At 42.6% G+C, this 26,191-nt stretch overlaps 1 protein-coding gene across 1 annotated transcript; it reads right to left on the bottom strand.

The window, feature by feature from the left end:
* Window positions 1–1,564: 1,564 nt before the first annotated feature.
* Window positions 1,565–25,216, bottom strand: LOC100490018 (oncostatin-M-specific receptor subunit beta-like). Its single transcript, XM_018090797.2, has 13 exons — window positions 25,099–25,216; window positions 22,425–22,567; window positions 19,964–20,082; window positions 18,469–18,604; window positions 18,165–18,244; window positions 16,439–16,655; window positions 12,814–12,975; window positions 10,811–10,927; window positions 8,831–8,983; window positions 6,392–6,538; window positions 4,603–4,684; window positions 2,880–2,961; window positions 1,565–2,571 (listed from the first exon to the last, which is right to left on the bottom strand). The coding sequence occupies exons 1-13, from the start codon at window positions 25,191–25,193 to the stop codon at window positions 2,155–2,157; spliced, it is 1,950 nt and encodes a 649-aa protein (XP_017946286.2). The 5' UTR covers window positions 25,194–25,216; the 3' UTR covers window positions 1,565–2,154.
* Window positions 25,217–26,191: the final 975 nt, after the last annotated feature.

Raw genomic sequence — 26,191 nt, 5'->3', positions numbered from 1 at the left:
CCTTTAGCCTTGTACCTTTATATGGTCATGGAGCTCCCCTATCCTTATATTATACAACAGGGTGTACATAGTAAGTAAGGTTGAAAAAAAGACACATCTATAAAGTTTAACCTTAATGCCTATATATAAACTGCCTAACTGCTAGTTGAACCAGAGTAAGGCATGAAACCCTGAAATCTCTCTAATTTTCTAAATTTTCCTGGATCAGCTTGTACTAAGGGCTATAGTCAGTAACCCTGTATTCCCTCACTTGCTAAAAATCCTCCCAGTCCCTTCTTGAAGCTATATAATGTATCAGCCAGCACGACTGATTCGGGGAGGGAATTCTACAGCTTTACAGCTCTCACTGTAAAAAAAAAAAAAAATCCTTTCCGAATATTTAGACGGAACCTCCTCTCTTCTAATCGGAGTGGAGCCCTCATGTCCGTTGGAAGGCCCTACTGGTAAATAAAGCATTAAAGAGGTTATTATATGATCCCCTTATATATTTTTACATAGTTATATCACCCCTTTACGTGCCATGTCAGGAGGGACCTTTCATGTATACCCAGTACCAAAAAATATATATAAAGTGCTGGATGTCTTGTGTAATGTGTACGTATATGTGTGTCTATATGCATAAATCCGCTAATGCTATTTGGCCAAAATTATCCAGAGGACACTTCTAGCAAGCAGGATTGACTAAGCCACACCCATTGCTGACCAGTATAATTAAGCACGTGTAATCTCCAGCAATAAACAGTGACAGTGAATTGGGCCACACTGAAGACCCCGCTGACTTTAACATTGCACCATCACAGGACCCGGCCTTACAACAAGACAGTTCATGAAATTTGATACCTGCTAGCGCTTCACCAGTCAACTGGAAATCAAGTGATTGTGATGTGGGGACATCTATGAACAACATTCATTGGCAGGACACTGGAAGGAAACATTGCAGTCCCTGCCACCAGAAGCAGTGCCAAGCTATGACTGAACTGCCGTAAAGTTTGATGCCACTGGACTCTAGAAAAAATGGTTCCACAGAGGGATGACATCCAAAGCTTCCCCAGCTTATGATTAAGTACCCCCTGGTGGCACAAACCATGTAAGGCTTGTTTTCTTGTAAGGGATGTGAACACTTAAAAAAATCTGCCAGCCTGTCATTTTCTGAAATCCAAATTTCACCACGTGGCCGTCTGATGGACTAGTGTGGATTAGGCTGATACCAGGAAAACTTAACCTGTGCCAACTGTGAAGAAGAAATAATGGTCTGGACTAGCCCCATGCTTCCACTGAATGCAAACCTAAAAGAGAAACTCCACCCAAACACAACCTGAGCTTTTTGAAAAGTAAACAGAATTTCAAGCAACTAAGCAATATACCTGTGGTTTGGAACAGGTCCCTAAGCCTGGCCCCATGTTCCCCTGCTCATCTGGCTACTTCTTTGAGACTGAAAAAAAAAGATAAACCGGTAGTCGACTGCCCTCAGCCTGCAAGTTGTTACCATCTGTAACTACAATATTTTAGTCCCTCCTCCCCTGCCAGGATTCAAATGATGCAGAAAGAGAACAGTTCTGCAGTTGCATATAAAAATAGTATTTATTCATACTTTTTGAAGGAGCAGATATTAGGGGTTTCTTTGTTGTGTGGGGCTCTTTAACAAATTTTGATTGGAAGCCGGAGTTCCCTTTTAATGCTACAGCTTACAGTGACATTCTTGATTTTTGTATTTGGGTTGACCCATTCCTCTTTAAGCACTATAATGTCCAAAGCAAATACGGAATTGGTTTGTAGAGATGGAAGTGGAAGAACGTCGGTGGCCTGCACAGAGAGCTTACCTTAACCCAACTGAACCCCTGTGAGATGAATTGGAATAGCAATTGCGAGACAGGCCTGATCTCCATGCCCAACCTCACTAATGTGCATATTGCTGAATGGAAGCAAATCCCAAGAACAATGTTCCAATATCTAATGGAAACCTCCCCAGAAGAGTAGAGGCTGTTCTAGAAGCAAAAGGAGAACCATCTTTATATTGGGATGTTAGACTTAGAGGTGTCTGGGATACTGCTGCCATAAAATGTATATAAAACAAATATTCTGGCTTATCAAGCATCATCTTTTTTTATTATGATGCTGATTTAAAGACAGTCTGCACTGTATAACTATAGTATCTCAGCTGTAGGGTATTGGATGCATAGAGACCAGCTGTATCTGTTCCGCTTGTTTATACATTAGCATGCCTGTCCTTGGGACCTCTCTAATATAGTCATAAAACGCCTGTGTTTTCACATTAGAGTTCTGGGTCACAGTCATTGTGCTTGCAGAGTGATTAGTTAGTAGTGGCGCATCTTTAAATGATTTAGAGCTGGATGCCATGTTGAAAGTGCCACTGGAAGTTCTGGCCCTGATCCCTGTGCTCAATTCTGGCTTTGTGTCATGCAGTGGGGTCTCCTCCATTCTTAGGGAACTGTTCTCCTTTGTCGATGAACCCAACTGCAGAGATTCTCCATTTTCTATCACTTCCACACCAACAGCATCCCAGCTACAGTCATCTTGTAGGAAAAGAAGTGTGGGGACCTTTTCCCATTGCTATAAAGAAACAGAGCCAGGGTTATTCATTATAAAGCTTTGATAAACTAAGAATTGAGAGGATTCCACAGCTATGGAAAGACCCGCCAGCACACCCAGCCCCTCCTCTAGATACTGATGGTTGGAGGTTCAGCTATGTCCCAGTACTCATTCACAAAACAGGAAAAACACCAGCACAGCAAAGCAATTGCATGCTGGGTAAACCCCTGTAAATAAGATCAAACTCATAAATAAGATCCTTTAGTGTATGGTCAGCTTTACGTAACGTCTGGGGAAATGGAAATGACACACCAGCGTGTGGGCTGTACCTTTGCGGTGGTTTTCTTGCTTATGTTGACAATGTTGCTGTGCTGAGGATCGGGGACATCTGGAAAGAACGAGTCCTTCTTTCTGAAACATCAGACAATACAATCGGAATTTTATTCCCCATAAGCATAACTGTGCGGCACTCAGATTGTCTGCTCTCAGTTTAGGGCTGTTGTTGTTCGACCTATTTGGTTTAGGCCATATCAGTCCCAACGCTTGGCCAAGGCCCCTCTAAGCTCATTTCAAGGTTGCCAGCATATGAAAGCATTACTCTGTCAGTCATTCAGCCATTGATCCAAGAATATCTGTGGCATCAGAACTGTCCCCCCCCCCCCCCCCCCCCCCAAATATTGCTCTAACTGATCTCAAAGAAGATGGGCTTTTCTGCCTAAATCTCTAAATCTGCCCATTACTGACCATCAGACTGGCCCCTCCCAACCAAGATCAGTATCTACCGTATCTCTTAGGGCTCTGGCACATGGGGAAGATTAGTCGCCCGCGATTAACTCCCTGTTCGCGGGCGACTAATCTCCCCGAGTTGCCTACCCCGGCGGGATGGCAGACGCGGCGGGGCGATTTCCGGAAATCGCCGAAAAAGACTCGCGAGTCTTTTTCGGAGATTTGCGCGAAATTGCGCCGCCGCGTCTGCCATCCCACCGGCGACTTACATGTTCGCCGGTGGGATGGCAGGGGTAGGCAACTCGGGGAGATTAGTCGCCCGCGAACAGGGAGTTAATCGCGGGCGACTAATCTCCCCCGTGTGCCAGAGCCCTTATAGTCACCTTTTCTCTACACATACATGGGGCTGCTGTCACTGTGTGACTAGAATGAGCAAGAGCCCCCCCCCTCCCCCTTGATAAAGTCTTATTAAAGATCTCTTGTCTTCTCTCCTGGTCACTGGGAAAATGTTTTATTGTTACCCACTTAATATAACCACCCTGCCCCTAACCTCCTCGTCATCAGGGCATCTTCCATATACAGCTATGGGATCTGGAATGTTTTGGACTAGGCTTTTCTATATAAGCAGTCTTTCTGTAACACAAAGCAACGTGGCTTAATACTACTAAAAACATTTGGATTGAACATGGGGTTCTGCTAGCCTAATCATCATTAGTTACAAGGCACTGCCTTATTATTCCAGAGCAAAAGCAAATCAGTGAAAATCAATAATTATTTTTTTAAACATGGCTTAGTGGGAAGTGGTATTTTAAAGGGAAACGAAAGGTAAAGTCACTTGGGGGTGCCAAAATGTTAGGCACCCCCAAGTGACTTTAACCGCTTACCTCGTACCCCGGGCTGGTGCCCCTGTTGGGAGAAAACAGCACCAGCCCGGGGCACCTGGAGCGCAGCGCTTCCGTGTTCTGGCTTCCTCTTCCTGAATGCCAGCGGTGGGCGCATGCGCAGTAGAGTGAAAAGCCGACTTTAATGTTTAAGTTCGGCTTTTCTCTCTACTGCGCATGCGCGCGCAGCGAAACAAGAGGAAGGAAGCGCCGGCAGCTACCCCGGGCTGGTGCTGTTCCCTCCTCACAGGGGCACCAGCCCGGGGTAAAAGGTAGGTGGTCAAAGTCACTTGGGGGTGCCTAACATTTTGGCACCCCCAAGTGACTTTGACTTTCTTTTCCCTTTAAGTTCTATGGATAACAGATCCTGTATCTGCTTAATAAAGAGCTTCAACACAAAGCAACAGGCTATACAAAATAAACAATAAATGTTCTCCATTCTTACCTGCTTAGTAAAACCGTACCAACGCTGACGAACAGCCCAACTCCAATGCAGGTCATGCAAATGATGACAAATACTGTGCGAGCTGTAGGGGGGTACAAGGGTCATACTGGGGTAAAAGTTCCGTGCATCACTGGCCTGGGTTCTAACTGAGCTGCATGGAATAAAGGCATTGCCTAGTGGGGTTAGTGCTAACCCGGGTGAATGTGGGCAGCCTTCATTCCCCAGCTTATTCTCACTTTCTAACAAGAATGCTATTGGCAGATACCATGGTGACACCCGCGCATCGTCGGAATGCAGTGCCCTCAGCCTGGGAATAAGCATGAATATCAAAGTCCAAGGTTCAGTTTAAATGCATTGGAGCAGGAGGGGTTGGCTACTGCTGCACAGATTATTATGAGGTGAGTGCTTATCTAGGGATTGTGGGTTTTGTTGGGTTTGTACTTTGGAATGATAAAAAAAATGTCCAACCCTGACCTAAACTGTAATATTAATTGATATTATTATATTAGGGATCATCAGTAGTGATGAGAGAATCTGTCAAATTCAGCTTTGCTGGAAAATTACACTTTTTTGTCCCACGTAACTTACCCATACACTGCCCCATACACTGCCCCATACACATACTCATACACTGCCCCATACACATACTCATACACTGCCCCATACACAGACCCATACATATACCCATACATATACCCATACACTGACCCATACATATACCCATACACTGCCCCATACACAGACCCATACACTGCCCCATACACAGACCCCTACACTTACCCATACATATACCCATACACTGCCCCATACACATACTCATACACTGCCCCATACACATACTCATACACTGCCCCATACACATACTCATACACATACTCATACACTGCCCCATACACATACTCATACACATACTCATACACTGCCCCATACACATACCCATACACTGCCCCATACACAGACCCATACACTGCCCCATACACAGACCCATACACTGCCCCATACACAGACCCATACACTGCCCCATACACAGACCCATACATATACCCATACACTGCCCCATACACATACCCCTGCACTTACCCATACCCATACACTGCCCCATACACATACTCATACACTGCCCCATACACATACCCATACACTTACCCATACACATACCCCTGCACTTACCCATACCCATACACTGCCCCATACACATACTCATACACTGCCCCATACACAGACCCATACATATACCCATACACTGCCCCATACACATACCCATACACTGCCCCATACACAGACCCATACATATACCCATACACTGCCCCATACACATACCCCTACACTTACCCATACACATACCCCTGCACTTACCCATACCCATACACTGCCCCATACACATACTCATACACTGCCCCATACACATACCCATACACTTACCCATACACATACCCCTGCACTTACCCATACCCATACACTGCCCCATACACATACTCATACACTGCCCCATACACATACCCATACACAGACCCATACATATACCCCTACACTGCCCCATACACATACCCCTACACTTACCCATACCCATACATATACCCATACACTGCCCCATACACATACTCATACACTGCCCCATACACAGACCCATACATATACCCCTACACTGCCCCATACACATACCCCTACACTTACCCATACACAGACCTATGGTCCACTGATTTAGTTTAAAAAGGAAAAAAATCCTATTCATTTAAACACAGCGGCACCAACACAGTCATTGGCCAATAGGAGAGAGGAAGGACATTACCGTTACTTAGAGTCCTGAAGGCATAGGCCGTGCTTGGGATCCCATCTCCCTTCTTGGTTCTTCCTGAGATCCTTACTTCATATTCATTTCCGCTTCTGAGTTCTGTGAGTTGGTAGTGCATTTGGGTCGGGTCATTCACAAGGATATCTATAGGAACGGGAAACAACGTGACGCTGTAGGTGCCAGAACTCACTGGATATTATGCAGTCACAGAAGACTTTTTAAAACTGGAAAATTTAAGTAGCTGAAGAAATTTATAATAAAAAATATAATAAAACATGTATTGCAAAGATTTTTCTGCAGAAATAATGTGTAGAGACATATGTATCTTTTTGTATTATTACCTCTGGGTGGTCTGCAATCTCTGCAATGTTTGCAAGATTAAAGGGGAACTGCATCTTCCAAACCAAAATTTGCTAAAGAGCCCCTAATACAGAAACCCCTAATATACCTATCCCCGTAATCTGGTCCTTCAAAAAGTATGAATAAATACCATTTTTATATGCTGAAATCCAGCTGCAAACAGTTCTTCACTTTCTGCATCATTTGAAATCCTGGCAGGGGAGGAGGGACTGAAACATTGATGTTACAAATTGTAACAACTTCTCCACAGCTTGCAGCAGGAACTATATAACCCACAATGCATTGCACTGTGATGTTCCTTTCCTTATTGACATCACATGCAGGGAATTGTGGGATTTGAAGGTGTGTGTGTTAATTTGGACATGTGTGCAGGGAATTGTGGGATTTGGAGGAGGCAGGCCGAGGACAGCCGACTACTGTTATTTTTTTTTTTTTTTTGATTCTCCAAGTAGTCAGCCAGATCAGCATGGTACTTGCACCATGTGCCCAGAGCTGCTCAATTGGGCCAGCCCAGCGAGTGTAGAAATGAACTGGACGCTGGATAGGCTGGTTCTATAGGAGGGCCTCTGGGGAAGGTGTGGCCTTCAGAACTCACAATATAAAAATGTTTCTTTTCTTTCTATGTTATTTTCTTGTCTTGGGAAATGTTGCAGATGCAGCAGATAAATAACTGCACAGAGATAAAGCCCATAAGAAACCACACATTTGGCTTGCATCTCACTAACACACGTGGAACACTATTTCCCAGCACTGAGCATATATATACTTAATTCTTTGTTGGGTTTAAGTCTAACGGTGATGCTCAGTTTCAAATAAATCACTTCATAGTGAAAAAGGCAATACTGGACCATTGAAAATAACATGGCGCAGTTAAAACATATTTTATTGTATTTAAAGAAAAAACATCTCAAACATAAAAAGATTGACGCATTTCATGCCAAAAAGGAAAGGGGCTCAGTGCTCTGTGTTGGAGTCGGTTACTTTGAAAGACAGTTACAGTTAGCTTTAATACATGGTTTGGGTAAGGGAGCACACACCGTCATTACAGAATCTGTGCAGAACTTTTAATTGAGATATTTAGAATATTCCTTAGTTTCATTGGATAAAACTTGTATTCAATTTTCATTTGAACAATATTTCCCCTTTTGGCTGACCACACCCAGGCTGATGTCATAGTGTAACTATTGGCTGCTAGGCTACACCCGCTTCTGGGTTTTTTTTTTTGGATATATATATTTTTTGGGATTTTTATATAGTGAATAATGTACCCCCTATTGTTAACTATAAGAATTTTATAAGTCACTAAGAAGTTCCCTGACCATTAAAAAGCTCGAGCCCAAAGGCCAAGTGATTTTATACAGGTCACAAAACTTCAAGGTGTCTTCTAATATCCTCATATTTTACATAAGGTGGTATATTATTGATCAGAATACACACGTTACAGTGAGTCATGTGACAGAAATGACATCACTAAGCACCGTTTGTAACTAATGGCATCACTAAGCACCGTTTGTAACTAATGACATCACTAAGCACTGTTTATAACTAATGGCATCACTAAGCACTGTTTATAACTAATGACATCACTAAGCACTGTTTATAACTAATGGCATCACTAAGCACCGTTTGTAACTAATGACATCACTAAGCACTGTTTATAACTAATGGCATCACTAAGCACCGTTTGTAACTAATGACATCACTAAGCACTGTTTATAACTAATGGCATCACTAAGCACCGTTTATAACTAATGACATCACTAAGCACTGTTTATAACTAATGACATCACTAAGCACTGTTTATAACTAATGACATCACTAAGCACTGTTTATAACTAATGGCATCACTAAGCACCGTTTATAAGGCTATATTCAGTAGAACTCTTGTATATTATAACACAATAGCCTCTATATGTAATAACATGTACTGTTTGCCCAGGTGCAGTTGCCCAAAGCAACCAATAACTAGTAAGATATACTCTTAATATAGTCACCTCTAAATATTTGTATATCTGTAAATTCAAAGAGAAATACATTGGTTTTGTGCAAAGACATCATATTGGGAATTTTCCTTACGTAGAGTTTGGTTCCTGGTTACGTCTGTGATATATAGTCTGTATCCCACCAGAAATCCCAGCCGCTCCTCTTTGGGTATCTCGTGCCACTGAATTGCCGCAGAGCGCGCCGTTATATTCCTTATGGTGATATTCACCGGCCCTGTTCTAGGAACTTGACCAAAGCAGAATAATATCTAGTTAATTCTTTAATGTGCAAAACTTGCAGCTTTCCTATTGTCACCAGTCAATCCTTCCTCCCTCTCTGTTATATACCCTTCTATTAATTTCACATAAACTGGTAGAAATATCCAGCATAAACACACAGGGCCGCCGTAGGCTCATGGTGGTTTCCAGCCACAAAAGGAGTACAGTAGTGATGGGCCAAATGTTTCTCCAGGCATGGTTTCACGGCAAATTTCCGTGTTTTACCATTGGCGGATTGTTTCGCGAAACGAATGAGAAAAATTGTTGCCCGCGTCAAAAGAATTGTTGCAGGCGCCAATTTTCTTTTTTTGACGTGAAACATTTTCGCAGTTTCGCGAATCTTTCAAAAGACTCACAAATTTTTGGGGCGAAACGGGACAGATTTGCTCATCTCTAGAGTACAGGTATAGGACCTGTTATATAGAATGCTTAGGATGGGGATTTTCTGGACAAGGGATCTTTACACAGCTTGGTTCTCCATACCCTAAGTCTACTAGAAATGTATTTAACCATTAATTTAACCCAATAGGATTGTTTTGCTTCCAACAAAGATTAATTATATCATAGTTGGGATCAAGTACAAGGTACTGTTTTATTATTACAGAGAAAAGGGAATCATTTAACCATTAAATAAACCCAATAGGGCTGTTCTGCCCCCAATAAGGGGTAATTACATCTTAGTTGGGATCAAGTACAGGTACTGTTTTATTATTACAGAGAAAAGGGAATCATTTAACCATTAAATAAACCCAATAGGGCTGTTCTGCCCCCAGTAAGGGGTAATTATATCTTAGTTGGGATCAAGTACAGGTACTGTTTTATTATTACAGAGAAAAGGGAATCATTTAACCATTAAATAAACCCAATAGGGCTGTTCTGCCCCCAGTAAGGGGTAATTATATCTTAGTTGGGATCAAGTACAGGTACTGTTTTATTATTACAGAGAAAAGGGAATCATTTAACCATTAAATAAACCCAATAGGGCTGTTCTGCCCCCAATAAGGGGTAATTATATCTTAGTTGGGATCAAGTACAAGGTACTGTTTTATTATTACAGAGAAAAAGGAAACCAGTTTGAACATTTTGAATTATTTGATTGCTATGGAGTCTATGGGAGATGGCCTTCCTGTAATTTTTAGCTTTCTGGAGAAGATGTTTCTGGATAATGGATCCCATACCTGTAGCACTGTGAACAAGGTCACTAATGTAAAGGGATGTCTAGTGGGATGCCGGCACCATCTTCTGATTCTCTTCTCTCAGTTGTCAGTACGGATCTTGCAGGAGAATGCGCGGTTGATTCAGGATGTGGATTTAACTGCGCATTTTCCTCCAATATCTGTGTCAGGAGAGGATGGGAAGGTGGGGGAACATGGCCTCTTTGCACTCCAGGCTCACAGCTTGATGTTCATGATTTACTAAATTTTATTTCTCGGGTTCAGGCTCCGACTTTCACTTATAACACAGCACTGCATATAGTACAGCTGATATAACTAAATATCTCTCGGTGTTTAATAGAGGATGTTATTCTGGGTTAATCATTCCCCATGGCCCTTGTTATAAATGAAATGGGAATGAGTGGCTTGTACAGTCAATTCAGATACATAGCTATAGGGCTGTGTTTCACAACAGACTTTCATATACAATATGGCTTATCTCAGCATGAATAACTGCAACTGATAGGAAATGCACGATATTCTCTAAATGACTCAGAATCTTCCAGAAGACTAAGGCTGCCAGGAAGCAGCTTCAGCCCATGGGTAATCTTGATAAATGAAATTACAAATACATTCAGTACCTCCTTCTTCTCCATAGATGTGAGTTATTCCAAAGGTAGTCTCCTGAGTAACATCTCCACAGGTCTGCCTGTCATACAAGTGTATCTTTATTGTGTATGGCTTTGTGGATTTGGGGACTTGTAAAAGAAAGGAGAAGACAAATAATAAGGGTTTTCACAAGAAACAGTTTCTATGTGCAGGTAACTGGCAAAAGCAATATAGAATGTGGAGCAATACAATGTGCTCTGTGAACAGGTAATGCTGCTCCATGTTATTCTGGTATCTAAGGTTATTAAAAGACAACTAACCACCAAAAACTATAGTTATATATATATATATATATATATATATAAGGGCAGGCAGAGTACGGGCAAGAAGAGTAAGGGCAAGCAGAGTACAGGCAGGCAGAGTAAGGGCAAGCAGAGTACGGGCAGGCAGAGTACGGGCAAGAATAGTAAGGGCAAGCAGAGTAAGGGCAAGCAGAGTACAGGCAAGCAGAGTAAGGGCAAGCAGAGTACAGGCAGGCAGAGTACGGGCAAGAAGAGTAAGGGCAAGCAGAGTAAGGGCAAGCAGAGTACGGGCAGGCAGAGTACGGGCAAGAAGAGTAAGGGCAAGCAGAGTACGGGCAAGCAGAGTACGGGCAAGCAGAGTACGGGCAAGCAGAGTACGGGCAAGCAGAATACGGGCAAGCAGAGTAAGGGCAGGCAGAGTACGGGCAGGCAGAGTACGGGCAAGAAGAGTAAGGGCAAGCAGAGTACAGGCAGGCAGAGTAAGGGCAAGCAGAGTACGGGCAGGCAGAGTACAGGCAAGAAGAGTAAGGGCAAGCAGAGTACGGGCAGGCAGAGTATGAGCAAACAGAGTAAGGGCAAGCAGAGTACGGGCAAGCAGAGTACGGGCAGGCAGAGTACGGGCAAGAAGAGTAAGGGCAAGCAGAGTAAGGGCAGGCAGAGTACGGGCAGGCAGAGTACGGGCAAGAAGAGTAAGGGCAAGCAGAGTACAGGCAGGCAGAGTAAGGGCAAGCAGAGTACGGGCAGGCAGAGTACAGGCAAGAAGAGTAAGGGCAAGCAGAGTACGGGCAGGCAGAGTATGAGCAAACAGAGTAAGGGCAAGCAGAGTACGGGCAAGCAGAGTACGGGCAGGCAGAGTACGGGCAAGAAGAGTAAGGGCAAGCAGAGTACAGGCAGGCAGAGTAAGGGCAAGAAGAGTACGGGCAAGCAGAGTAAGGGCAAGCAGAGTACAGGCAGGCAGAGTAAGGGCAAGAAGAGTACGGGCAAGAAGAGTAAGGGCAAGCAGAGTACGGGCAGGCAGAGTAAGGGCAAGCAGAGTACGGGCAAGCAGAGTAAGGGCAGGCAGAGTACGGGCAAGAAGAGTAAGGGCAAGCAGAGTAAGGGCAAGCAGAGTACAGGCAGGCAGAGTACGGGCAAGCAGAGTAAGGGCAGGCAGAGTACGGGCAGGCAGAGTACGGGCAAGAAGAGTAAGGGCAAGCAGAGTAAGGGCAAGCAGAGTACAGGCAGGCAGAGTAAGGGCAAGCAGAGTAAGGGCAAGCAGAGTAGGGGCAAGCAGAGTAAGGGCTGGCAGGCAGAGTACGGGCAAGCAGAGTACGGGCAAGCAGAGTACGGGCAAGCAGAGTACGGGCAGGCAGAGTATGAGCAAACAGAGTAAGAGCAAGCAGTGTAATGGCAAGCAGAGTACGGGCAGGCAGAGTAAGAGCAAACAGAGTAAGGGCAAGCAGAGTACGGGCAGGCAGAGTATGAGCAAACAGAGTAAGGGCAAGCAGAGTAAGGGCAAGCAGAGTAAGGGCAAGCAGAGTAAGGGCACGCAGAGTAAGGGCAGGCAGAGTAAGGGCAGGCAGAGTACGGGCAGGCAGAGTACGGGCAGGCAGAGTACGGGCAGGCAGAGTACGGGCAGGCAGAGTACGGGCAAGCAGAGTAAGGGCAAGCAGAGTACGGGCAGGCAGAGTACGGGCAAGCAGAGTAAGGGCAAGCAGAGTACGGGCAGGCAGAGTGCAGACAAATAAAAGTACCTGAGAGTGAGTAATTTTCCATTTGCTGCATTTCTATCTTGTTGCCCATTGATAAGGGGTCAGTACCCCAATCCACCACAAAAAAGTTATCCAGAAACTTGGGGGTCCATGTGAGGAAAATCCTGTTTTCATGAGCTGCGGCAAAAATCTTCCCTGGCAGATCTGGGAATTCAAAAAGCAAAAAAATATATTCAGCTTATTAATATATCCTGTATGTAGCATTATGTACGGTAACAATAACATTGCCCGACGTGTGGTTTCCATGACTGATCTTATCTCCCACACATTTGATATTAGTAAAGGTGTTTCATTTGAGGAAAACACATGTTAGTTTCTAATGTGATATCTGTATATCTTAATATTACTCACACGAGTTATACTGAGTAACCACACACACACATTCAAACCCCATAATTCCCTGCACACGTGATGTCAGTAAGGAAAGGAACATCACAGTGCAATGCATTGTGGGTTATGTAGTTCCTGCATGTTGTCTGTAACTTGGGGAGAAGTTGTTACAATTTGTAACATCAGTGTTTTAGTCCCTCCTCCCCTGCCAGGATTTCAAATGATGCAGAAAGAGAATAACTGTTTTGCAGCTGGATTTCAGCATATAAAATGGTATTTTTTTTTACTTTTTGAAGGAACAAATTACGGTGATTGGTATATTAGGGGTTTCTGTGTTGTGTGGGGCTCTTTAACAAATATTTTTTGAAAGACAAAGTTCCTCTTTAATTAAACCCCCACTTGAATGAGCACAAAGATATGCTCACCAAGCATGATACCATAACGCATAGCAATGTGGTATATGTAAATAAAAGTGTTGGAAACATTAGTCATTTCTCTGTGTTACTGGTTCTTTCATTGGATGTTGTACATAGGCGGAGGGTGACTTTTTTGTTTGGGGAGGCTAAAGATGGCCCATACACAGACTGACCTATAGCTAATGTGACACTTAGGGGCTGATTTACTAACCCACGAATCCGACCCGAATTGGAAAAGTTCCGACTTGAAAACGAACATTTTGCGACTTTTTCGTATGTTTTGCGATTTTTTCGGATTCTGTACGAATTTTTCGTTACCAATACGATTTTTGCGTAAAAACGCGAGTTTTTCGTATCCATTACGAAAGTTGTGTAAAAAGTTGCGCATTTTTCGTAGCGTTAAAACTTACGCGAAAAGTTGCGCATTTTTCGCGTAAGTTTCCATCCGAAAAAATCGCAAAACATACGAAAAAATCGCAAAATACCGATCATTACGAAAAAAACGCAATCGGACTCCATTCAACCCGTTCGTGGGTAAGTAAATCAGCCCCCTAGTGGATTCGCTGCTGGTGTAAAAAATTAACCTCCCAACTACCTCTTGCCGTTCCCACTGACTCCCAGGGATACTGTACAAAAGTGCGGGTGGGGGTGCTTTTTTTTTTTTTACCCTAAAATGCTTAGGATGTAAAAGTATTCATACGTGCACTTCTGTTAGGGGATCTGCAAACATTTGTGTTTGTGATCAGTTAGCTTAAAGGGGTAGTTCGCATTCGAATTCACTTTTATTTTTAATGGTTTTTCAGTTATTTAGCTTTTTTTTCAGCAGCTCTCCATTTGGTATTTCAGCAGCTATCTGGTTGCTAGGGTCTTATTTAAACAAGAGATGGGAATATGAATAGTTAAGGGGCCTACTTGGAAAAATAAGTAATACAAAATTATAATAATAATAAAATTGTAGCCTCACAGAGCAATATTTTTGGCCCCCATTTGAAATCCGGAAAGAGGCAGAACAGAGGCAAATTATACAAAAAAATTAATTAGGAAGACCAATTGCAAAGTTGCTAGGAATAGGCCATTTTATAACATACTAAAGGTTAACTTAAAAGTGAACCACCCCTTTAGATGTGTTAATGTTAGTTTTATAGCAAGAAAGGCAGTGGGTACTGACTCCCCATTATATACAGTGAGACACAGTCCTTATTTACAAACCCAGCACATTATATACAGTGAGAAGCAGTGGGTACAGATGGCAGATATTCAGGCCCTGGCACTATAACACTGGCACTGATACACAGCATTGGCCCCACTGTAACTTACTATAAATGAACAAAACAATGACAAAAAAAAAAAATAAATAGTAAGTGCAAAAAACAACAACAAATATACAAACACACAATGAGCTTTTTCAGAGGGAAAGAGTTAACTTACCCTCCATGTGTTAGGGTAGGGGATAGATTATAAATTATTATAGATGTCAGGTCAGGCAAAAAACAATTTAATGTCAGCTAGTGATTCTTTAGAACTGTATAGTACCTGTGTATAGTACCTGTGTATAGTACCTGGGTATAGTGCCTGGGTATAGTACCTGTGTATAGTACCTGTGTATAGTGCCTGGGTATAGTGCCTGTGTATAGTACCTGGGTATAGTGCCTGGGTATAGTGCCTGTGTATAGTGCCTGGGTATAGTACCTGTGTATAGTACCTGTGTGTATAGTGCCTGTGTATAGTACCTGTGTGTATAGTGCCTGTGTATAGTACCTGTGTATAGTGCCTGTGTATAGTACCTGGGTATAGTGCCTGGGTATAGTGCCTGTGTATAGTGCCTGGGTATAGTACCTGTGTATAGTACCTGTGTGTATAGTGCCCCTGTATAGTGCCTGGGTATAGTGCCTGGGTATAGTGCCTGTGTATAGTGCCTGGGTATAGTACCTGTGTATAGTGCCTGGGTATAGTACCTGTGTATAGTACCTGTGTATAGTGCCTGGGTATAGTGCCTGTGTATAGTGCCTGGGTATAGTGCCTGTGTATATAGTGCCTGGGTATAGTACCTGTGTATAGTGCCTGGGTATAGTGCCTGCGTATAGTACCTGCGTATAGTACCTGTGTATAGTGCCTGGGTATAGTACCTGTGTATAGTACCTGGGTATAGTGCCTGGGTATAGTACCTGTGTATAGTGCCTGGGTATAGTACCTGTGTATAGTACCTGTGTATAGTGCCTGGGTATAGTACCTGCGTATAGTACCTGTGTATAGTGCCTGGGTATAGTACCTGTGTATAGTACCTGGGTATAGTGCCTGGGTATAGTGCCTGTGTATAGTACCTGTGTATAGTGCCTGGGTATAGTGCCTGGGTATAGTGCCTGTGTATAGTGCCTGGGTATAGTACCTGTGTATAGTGCCTGTGTATAGTACCTGGGTATAGTGCCTGTGTATAGTGCCTGTGTATAGTGCCTGGGTATAGTGCCTGTGTATAGTACCTGTGGGAGGGGGATGAAAAAGTTGAGAAAAAAGCAGCAAAAGTTGAGAGTTGGTTCTTAGGTAAAGTTACAGCTGCAGATTCTTCTTTTCAGTCTTCATTTCTGCACTGTTTCCCGATCCCTGTGTGCATCTGTGCTCTGATTGGTCAATTTTACTGTCTGTCAAGGAAGCTGTGCTCTGATTGGAGAATCCAGAAAAAGAAAGATCGAATCGGAGCACAGCAAAACGGGCTTGAGGAACTCATTTTCAGGACAGTGCAGAAATGGAGTAAGGTGGTTTTTTTTTTTTTTTTTTAATGTGCCAAGCAGGTTTGGGGAGGCTTAGCCTACCCTAGACTTATGGAAAATCCGCCTATGATGTTGTACAAATAAACATGAAATTACCCGGCGCTGGCAAAAGAGGGACCAGGGAGGAAGCTGTCGGCGACTCCCCTGCTTTATTTTTGGCACATACAGAGACTATGAAATATGCCATGGAAAGATTGAGCTGGTGCTGGAACCCAGTGCTGGGCAGGCTCATGGAGAGAAAGCGGTTTCTGCAGCTCGCTGGTTCCCTCTGGACTTTCAGAATGTATTCATCTGCGTGGGCACTTTGTGCAAACTGCAAACATGAGAAAGAAATGGCACAGTATTGAGGGGATCGGCAGGTTCAATGGCCGGACAGGCCAGATTGTATGGTTGGTATGGGGAATCTATAAGCTCTGGCTCTCCCATGTACAAATTCTTCCTCAGAAGCTCGCCCTGTCAGTCTTATATACAGTAATAAGCTGCCTCCCCCCTGCTCATCTGTTAATATACATTTGGCTTTGCTCTTTTCCCTGACCCCTAAACTAACTCCTTCCTGACTACTGGGAATAAATGAAAATAGAAGCAGAACCTGGAAAATTTAGTAATGAGCAGAGCTGTCAACTTCTTTAATTATCCCGGGAGTTACCCGTTTTTGGCACCCACCCCCAGGTCTCTGGGAACAGCAGACAAATCCCCCAAGATTTAATCTTTTACAAGAGAAATGTCATTATGTGCATGTGCAGTAGTCATTAGTTGCTATGTAGGGCCTTATGCACATGTGCAGTAGTCATTAGTTGCTACCGTATGTAGGGCCTTATGCACATGTGCAGTAAGTATTCGCCAGCACTGAAATGGCATTTGGGTGTGTGTGTGATGACATCACACAGGGATGTCAAGAGGCCACACCCAGGGCCGCTGCTGGCCAAATGGGTGCCCTAAGCAGAAATTTACTTTTGTGCCCCCTCCCCCAAATAAAATAATAAAAAAAAACACCTACTATAGGGGCCAAAATAGTCAGTGCTGGCATCTCCCCATTTACAGTTAGCTACAGTCTCTCCAGATTCCCCGTGCTGACAGGGTGTCTTTCCGACCTGCACCCTCCGTTCATCCACCCACACGGCGCCTTAACTGGTGGCATAAAAATGAAAAAATTATTTTTTTGAGCAGCTGGGATGGTGCCCCCCTGGGAGTTGGTGCCGTATGCAGACTGCGTACTCTGCTTATAGGGAGCGGCGGTACTGGCCACACCCCTATTTTTGCTGTTCTCGGCATGGGGCAGGCCCCCTGGGTATCCTTTATCGCTAGTTGACAGCTCTGCACTCCAGAAAGGGGCTAGAGCCCACCAGGGAAGATCCCAGTATACCCACAAACCATTTTGACACTGTTAAATGTTTAGGGCCCTGCCAGATGGGTGCAGATTCTCAGGCTTCGGATAAACAGGCCCAATGCAACGGCTCTGGGTGCAGGTACATCAATGGGCTTTTTGTAGTGTAGGGATGGATTCCCAGTCTGTTTATCTGCAGGCTGAGAATCTGCCCCGTGTAGCAGTGCCCTTATACTCAAACAAATTATTGCTGTGTCTACGGCCAATGGCCATTCTCTTATAACCCTGCATAATGATAAATCTGCCCCAAAGCATGATAGTGTTGTAAAACCCAATGACTGTAACTATATGATATGTGCCATGGTAACAGCCACCAACCAGCAAACACATGCAAACCTCTAAACTGAGCCAGTAGGGACTTACTATAAACACCCAACAGATAATGTGTCCCCAGAGCTGAGAGACTGACAAGCATCCCCCTATCAGTAGTTTTGGTACCTTCCACTCGATGCAGACTTTTTGTTTCCCAGGAGATATTTTCTGAGCAGTAAGTGTGAGACTCGGTGCAACAGTCAGCTCTGCAAGGAAGTGTTTATACGAGAGAAATATCAAGCAAAGTCATGTTATAATCACACCTGTAATATTACACTTATGTAATAGTCGCTACTGCTTTAACCACAAAGCATTCAAAGTGTTTCAGATCTCTCCCTGTAATGACTGAACACTCCATCGTTCCTGAATCCTGCCCAATGTTTTTGGGGTCATTGGCGACAGTGTTGCTTTTAACAAAATGAATACTCACTGTGGGGCACGGTGGTCTCTCGTCCCCATTCACAGTATGAACAAGAAGCAGGGGAACACCTTAGCTGAGCTATGAATGACCCGGGCTGCCAGGGTTCCGGTAACGAGACGTTAAACTCGGGTGTCGTTGCATTTATCTGCGGATAATTACATTCATTAGAGAAGTGCAGGGTTCCACTTCATGCAATGTCATTACTGCAATGGGGGGCAGGGGGTTCATAAACAAGAGAAAGGGAACGTTATATTGTATAAGTTACTGTGGTGTTCATGTGTTAAATATCCTGTCAGTAGTAACTTTCCTGGGTAGTTACAGTATCAGAGAGAAACATAAAAGCATTACCATACCTGAGTAAACAGCCCTAGAAGCTCCCTCTGTTTGTTTAAAATAGCAGCTGCCATTTTAGCTTGGTCTGGGGAGCTTCCTGCTGCAGCTCTAGCTACCGGTAGCTCAGATTGCACAGTGTTGGGGGGGGGGGAAGCAAATTCTGATGGGAGCGGGAGAGGAAGAGAGGAGCAAACTGAGCTGACTTGTGCCTGTGACCTGAAGGATTTTTCTGAGAGAGGAAGTCAGATACCCAAAGAACACGTGTACACACAAGTAGACAAGAAATCTTGTGTTTCTTTTGTTAGAGGACTAGAGGCTGTAAGTGCTTATGGCTGTATTTACATAGACCTTTCTGATAAAGCTTACTTAGTTTTTACCTTTCCTTCTTATTTAAGGGTATTACAAATTTACTGGCAAGTACATAGGCTGGTGAAGTGGTCCCCTCCATGTGGGTCTACAGAGGCCCCTGTTGTGATCCAATCATTGGCTCAGGAGCTAAACAAACAGATTCCCCTGCTTGGGCTCACCCCCTGCCAGGCCACTTGGAGCAAAGGTCTAAGTAACCTGACCAAAGGGCAAGTCTATAGATGTATGGCCGGCTTAGTTCTACACTCGCAGGTTCATCCACCTTTATTGGGGATGCTGGGTATTATATCTCTGTGACAGCTTCATATCAGACACTTACTGACTCATTTATATCAGAGGCCACATTGGCACGTTGTATTGGGAGGGAGAGGGTGTCTTTTACTGTTAATGAGAAACAACAACATTATGGAGTTCATTTGTAAGTCTGAATTATTTTGAGTGTTTTTGCCTCAAGGCCAAGTTTAGACCCTCTCCCAGGGGGGCAAATAATCAGGTAAATTTGAGAGCTAAATTTTGCCACTGATTACTTTTTATTAGAACAAATATGCAACTGATCCCTAGTTACAATAATGACATTACATTGAGACTGATGTTCTGTAGAAGATGCTGTCATGTCTATTCCACCCAATGGCAAGGGCAGATTTTACCCCAGTTTATAGCGATATAACAAATACAAATTCAGCTTATTGCTGGGACTCTGCTACTTTCCCTTATGTCTGCAGTGCATGAGATTGCTACAGACTGCCTGCACCCCACCATTTATAGTATAAATACACATTTTCTGCAGCTGCCATTGGGTACTCACATAATGCCACGTAGTTGAGTTTGCCCCTCGATACCTCATTTCTGCAACATTGTCTAATTTAAATCTCAGTGTATGGAATACATGCTCACTTTCCATAATGCTGGGGGTGTTGCAGCTTTCTACGAGAGAACAGAGAGGGAAAATGTTGTGTTTAAGAAGACTTTGGAGCAGTAAACTCTAGGCTTAAATGAAACATTATTGCCTGTATATTTTGTTGGTTTATATAATAATATAATACTATGAGGCAGATATAACGTATGACTATGCCTATTTCCTGTTTGGCATTACAGCAGTCTTGCCTTGCCTTATGGCAGGGAGTCAAGTCATACAGTCAGGATCAAAACTAGTACCTCCCAAGCATTTCAAGGCTCCTTAACTGCTGCTGGTAGATGCCCATGTCTGATTTAACATTGAGAGGTGATCTGTTATGCAGTATGGTTGGAACCTGGGGTTTTCCAGATCTTTCTGTAATTTGGATCTCCATACCTTAAGTCTGCTAAGAAATAATTTAAACATTAAATAAACCCAATAGGGCTGTTCTGCCCCCAATAAGGGGTAATTATATCTTAGTTGGGATCAAGTACAGGTACTGTTTTATTATTACAGAGAAAAGGGAATCATTTAACCATTAAATAAACCCAATAGGGCTGTTCTGCCCCCAATAAGGGGTAATTATATCTTAGTTGGGATCAAGTACAGGTACTGTTTTATTATTACAGAGAAAAGGGAATCATTTAACCATTAAATAAACCCAATAGGGCTGTTCTGCCCCCAATAAGGGGTAATTATATCTTAGTTGGGATCAAGTACAGGTACTGTTTTATTATTACAGAGAAAAGGGAATCATTTAACCATTAAATAAACCCAATAGGGCTGTTCTGCCCCAATAAGGGGTAATTATATCTTAGTTGGGATCAAGTACAGGTACTGTTTTATTATTACAGAGAAAAGGGAATCATTTAACCATTAAATAAACCCAATAGGGCTGTTCTGCCCTCAATAAGGGGTAATTATATCTTAGTTGGGATCAAGTACAGGTACTGTTTTATTATTACAGAGAAAAGGGAATCATTTAACCATGAAATAAACCCAATAGGGCTGTTCTGCCCCAATAAGGGGTAATTATATCTTAGTTGGGATCAAGTACAGGTACTGTTTTTTTATTATAGAGAAAAAGGAAATTTTAAAAATGTGAATTATTTGCTAATGAAGGACTCTATGAGAGATGGCCTTCCCATAATTTGGAACTTTCTGAATAACTGGGTGTCTGGATAATGGATCCCAAACCTGTAACATGTTTTAACTTTTATTTATTCAAAAGGTTTCATTCATCAAGGTGATCTCTTCTCTTTATCACGTGACATTTTAGGTACAAAAATTCTATTCCTGGATTTATTTAGCACTTTTCATACATACTTTACATTGTTAAATCATAACACAAATACAATTCCATGTTAAAAAAAAAATTAAAAAGTCAACAGTGGAGATAAAAAGTGGCGTCGCTACAACTGCTCAGTGTGCAGCTGTAACAAGCAGAAAGGAAGAGCTTCGCTGGCAGGACAGCTTCAACACTAAACCACCTAGGTGTTTCATCAGATAAAATACATGTGATAAAATGGCAACGGAATAAGCAGGAAACTTTACTCACAGAGCCAAAACCTTATGCAGCACTTTCACTGCATTACCAGGTTAACTCCTGCCGCTCTGGCAGAACACTATAGTGCCCATACACATGAAGCTCCGCTCGCTTGGCGACCTCGCGATCTTCTCCTTATATCCCCACCTACAGGTAGGCGATATTGGGGAAAATGTAGGCCCCAGGGCCAAACGATCGAATTATAATGGCGGCAATGGGGCAATCGGTTCGGGGACCGCATCAACGAGCTGATGTGGTCCCCGATCCGACTTAATCTTTTAACCTGCCCGATCGATATCTTATTATATTTGTATATGACAATAAACTTGAACTTGATCTGCCCAATTTCAGGCCAGATATCGGTTGGGCATGCCCCTCGTTCCTGCCGCTACACGGGCCGATAATGGACACCTTTACACATGTGACCTCTCTTTCTCTTGTTTAGAAGTCTAAACTTACTTTTATAGAAGTCTTGGGGGCAGGTATATCAAAATGTGAGATTAGAGCTTAATACACTAAAACTCACCCATGTTCTATTCATTCCTATGGGAGTTCAACATTAGATAAATACGCTCCTGACAATCCCATAGTAATGAAGAGTACGTGGGTGAGTTTTTATGTATTAAGCTCTAAATTTTCATTTTGATAAATCTGCCCCTTAGAGTTCTGCTCTACTCCAGTCCATTTACTGATACCTAGGAAATGATAGATAAACTCAGAAATAGAGAGTTCCTGCAGGAAACAAAATTCTCCATAGTGAATACAGTTCCAGAAAATGCTATAATCAGTATAATTGGAAGATTCCATGATACATAAATCACTTACTGTGAATTATGATGGAGAAGCGTTCCATGCACGACCCATTGAACAACCAGATAAAGGCTTGCCAATTGGTGAACAAATAAGAATTTTTTATGCGCACAGCTGAAGAGGTGGTGGTGCACTTCCGACAGTCTGTTGTCTCGGCCCTAAGGAAAGAGCAGATATATTTTTATTTGTATCTTGATAAATCTTAAATGAACAGCAGGAGTGATAACCGATAGGCCAAATGGAAACCAAAGAGAATAGATGTGAGTTTTTTTGCTCATTGAAAATTGTTCTGTGCTCTTGTGTCATATAGTACAGGTATGGTGTTCATTATCCTGGAACCCGTTATCCAGAAAGCTCTGAATTACCAGAGGGAAATCTCCCATAGACTCAATTTTAATCTAATAATTTCAAATGTTAAAACCTATTTTCTTTTTCTCTGTAATAATAAAACAGTACCTGTACTTGATCCCAACTAAGATATAATTACCCCTTATTGGGGCAGAACAGCCCTATTGGGTTTATTTAAGGTTTAAATGATTTCTCAGTAGATTCAAAGTATAGAGATCCAAATTACAGAAGAAGATCCTATATCAGGAAAAACCCAGGTTCAAGCATTCTTAATAACGGGTCCCCCGGGCAGGGCTATAGTCTGTATCAGATCAAAGTACTGGGACATTACAGACTAATAGCCACTAATGTAATAAAAAATGTCAAGTTTGCTGCAGGTCTCAGGGCTGGGCCAAGTAATATTTGTGCCCAAGGCAATACTACATGGCCCAGTGCCCCCTCTCACTTTCTTCCTCCTAAACCCTTATGCTGCTTTGTCTCCTCAACAGATGCTTGCAAAAGCCCCTGCTCACTCACATACAAACTCACAACATCCCCCTGCAATGCACCCTCTTGCACCCTAGGCAGTTACCTCTGCTGCCTACCCCTAGTTCCAGCCCTGACTAATCTAGTAACCCATAGCAACCAATCAATAGGTAGCATTTACTTGCCAGCTGTTTGAAAACAAACAGCTGATGATTGCTATGCGTAACAAGACTTTAACCCATTTATTATGTTACTCTATCAGTTATTGACAGGCAAGAAAATATGTTTAAAGTTATATTTGTTCAATGTGCAAAATGCAAGCGGAAAGCCTACAGTCCATGTAAAATGGATTGAATTTGTAGCAATTAATACTTTGTAGGTTATGAATAATAACCAAGGTATTTCCCAAAGTAAGTGAGCAAGGACATGCCATTAATGTCAAATTATTGACTGGACATTATAAACACATGAAAGACATAGAAAGCTGCACTGGGTTGGATAGAAACTGCTCCTTCCTATTGGCTGAGGGCACAGCTGTAAAATCCCACAGAGACACAGAGTGACAAGCAGAGCAGCGTCTCAACATCACTTTACATTCAGCCAAACCAGGGAATCTCAGTTTCCCACAGAGGGACACACTGGGCCCAAGGTCTTTATCTGAGCAGCACAAAACTGCTTTTATCTTTTAAATTATTACAAAAACTGCATGAAAGCACCCTGAGCAAGTTCATTTTTATTTTTTGAATGAATTTACATCCCCTTTGTAGATTCCATATGCATCAAAGGTTTTGTTTGTTACAAGAGGCCGGAGGCAGTTCCAGTGGAGGATTCAGATGCACTTTAAAACTGAATCTATAGACTCTAAACATGGAAAAAAATTAAACTACATGGTACAGGTATAGGACCCATTATCCAGAATGCTCGGGACCAAGGGTATTCCAGATAAGGGGTCTTTCCGTAGTTTGGATCTCCATACCTTAAGTCTACTAAAAAATCAATAAAGCATTAATTAAACCCAATAGGATTGTTTTGCATCCAATAAGGATTAATTATATCTTAGTTGGGATCAAGTACAGGTACTGTTTTATTTCTACAGAGAAAAGGAAATCAGTTTTAAAATTCTGAATTATTTGATTAAAATGGAGTCTATCGGAGACAGGCTTTCTGTAATTCGGAGCTTTCTGGATAACGGTTTCTGGATAAGGGATCCCATACCTGTATAAAGGAACAGGTATTACCCTTCACACCCCAACTTGCCCAATACTTGTGGAGAGTGCAGAAGTACCTGGTTTGTAGCCATGCACCCATACAAACAGCAGAGCCTAGGTGCTGTCAGCGCTTCTCTGTGGCGGAGCATTACCAATGCTATGGTTAAAGTTGGAATTAATTGGAAAGCATGGAAAACAAGCTTGTGTTCTATATACAGGTATGGGATATGTTACCTGGAAACCCATTACACAGAAAGCTCCAAATTATGGAAGGCCATGTCCTCAATTTTAATCAAATAATTCAAATTTTAAAAAATGGTTTCCTTTTTCTCTGTAATAATAAAACAGTACCTTGTACTTGATCCCAACTAAGATATAATTAATCCTTATTGGGGGCAAAATAATCCTATTGGGTTTATTTAATGTTTAAATGATTTTTTAATAGACTAAAGGTATAGAGATCCCTTATCTGGAAAACCCCATGTCCCAGGCATTCTGGATAACAGTTCCCAGGGGCGAGCCAAACCATCTGAGTGCAACCCAGGCCAGCCACCCACACCCCTGAACCACACTAGACAAGTGGCAGGGGCAAGAGAGCTTCTTTGTTTCCAGGATGACAGTTGTGGGCAATACTTGCACATTGTATTATTATTACATAGGGCACTTACCATGTTAAATAAACAGTGTTGTTGATGGGTAGTGATGAAGGATTTGGTATCCAGGAGCAATCAATAGAGTTGATTTTATTGTGCTTGAAAGCCATGCTGCAGAAGAGTTTCTCATTCCAGGCTGTAAATATAAAACCATATGATATGATCCTGCTGGATTGCAAAGGTGTGCATTACTGGTAGTAAACACCTTAATTAGATTTATATATGACCATTGTAACTGCTGGTGCTGAGCTAGGCTCTGAACATGTCATGGTAGTGGAAGACTAACTGTCAGCTGAGTTACATATGAAGGCCATCTTTAGCACTAACAAGGGTCTATGTAAACAACCACTGTGAGACCCTGTTGTTTAGTTCTATTTCATGTTGCTGTTTGAGTGTCCATTCAGCTTTAAAAAATAAGAAAAGGATAAGAGAAGTAAATGTGAATAGCGTTGATGACTTGCAGTGCACTGTGGGAAGAGCAGAAAGACAAGGAATACAAGGGTTAAGGAGAATTGAATAAGAAGGGCACCCAAGTGCTGAAATAAAGAGAGGTATGACGTGCGCAGGAAATGATGGAGCGATATGATGTACCCACATTTATCATGTAGATCAGCAGAGAACTGGGTATCAGGGAGAATCAGGTATCTGCTCTGGTAACAGACTGCCTTATAGTAAGTAGCTGGGGGTTTTACTCACACTGCACATTCAGGCTTGGGTTCCATTTCCTAGTTGTAGCTGAAAGTTTGAACCTCAGTGATCCTTGTTGAAGGGGTTACCTTTTAGTATGTTATATTATTATTTATTTATTTTTCATAGTTTCTTTCTTCTGTACCTATTTCAGATGGGGTCACAGACCCCAGCAGCAGCAGACCCCAGCAGCCAAAAACTATTGTTCTGAGAGGCTACAATTGTATTGTTATTATTACTTTTTATTACCTAACTTTCTATTTAGGTGCAACCCAATCATCTTCCAGTCTCTCATTAAAACCACTGCCTGGTTACTAGGGTAAACTTGACCCTAGCAACCAGATAGCTGCTAAAATCCTAACTGGAGAGCTGCTGAACAAAAAGCTGAACATTTTCAAAAACCACAAAAAATAAAAAATGA

This window comes from Xenopus tropicalis, chromosome 1 (genome assembly GCF_000004195.4).
Source record: "Xenopus tropicalis strain Nigerian chromosome 1, UCB_Xtro_10.0, whole genome shotgun sequence".
NCBI classification, from domain to species: Eukaryota; Metazoa; Chordata; class Amphibia; order Anura; family Pipidae; genus Xenopus; species Xenopus tropicalis.
This window is presented reverse-complemented; position numbering and strand designations above follow the sequence as displayed.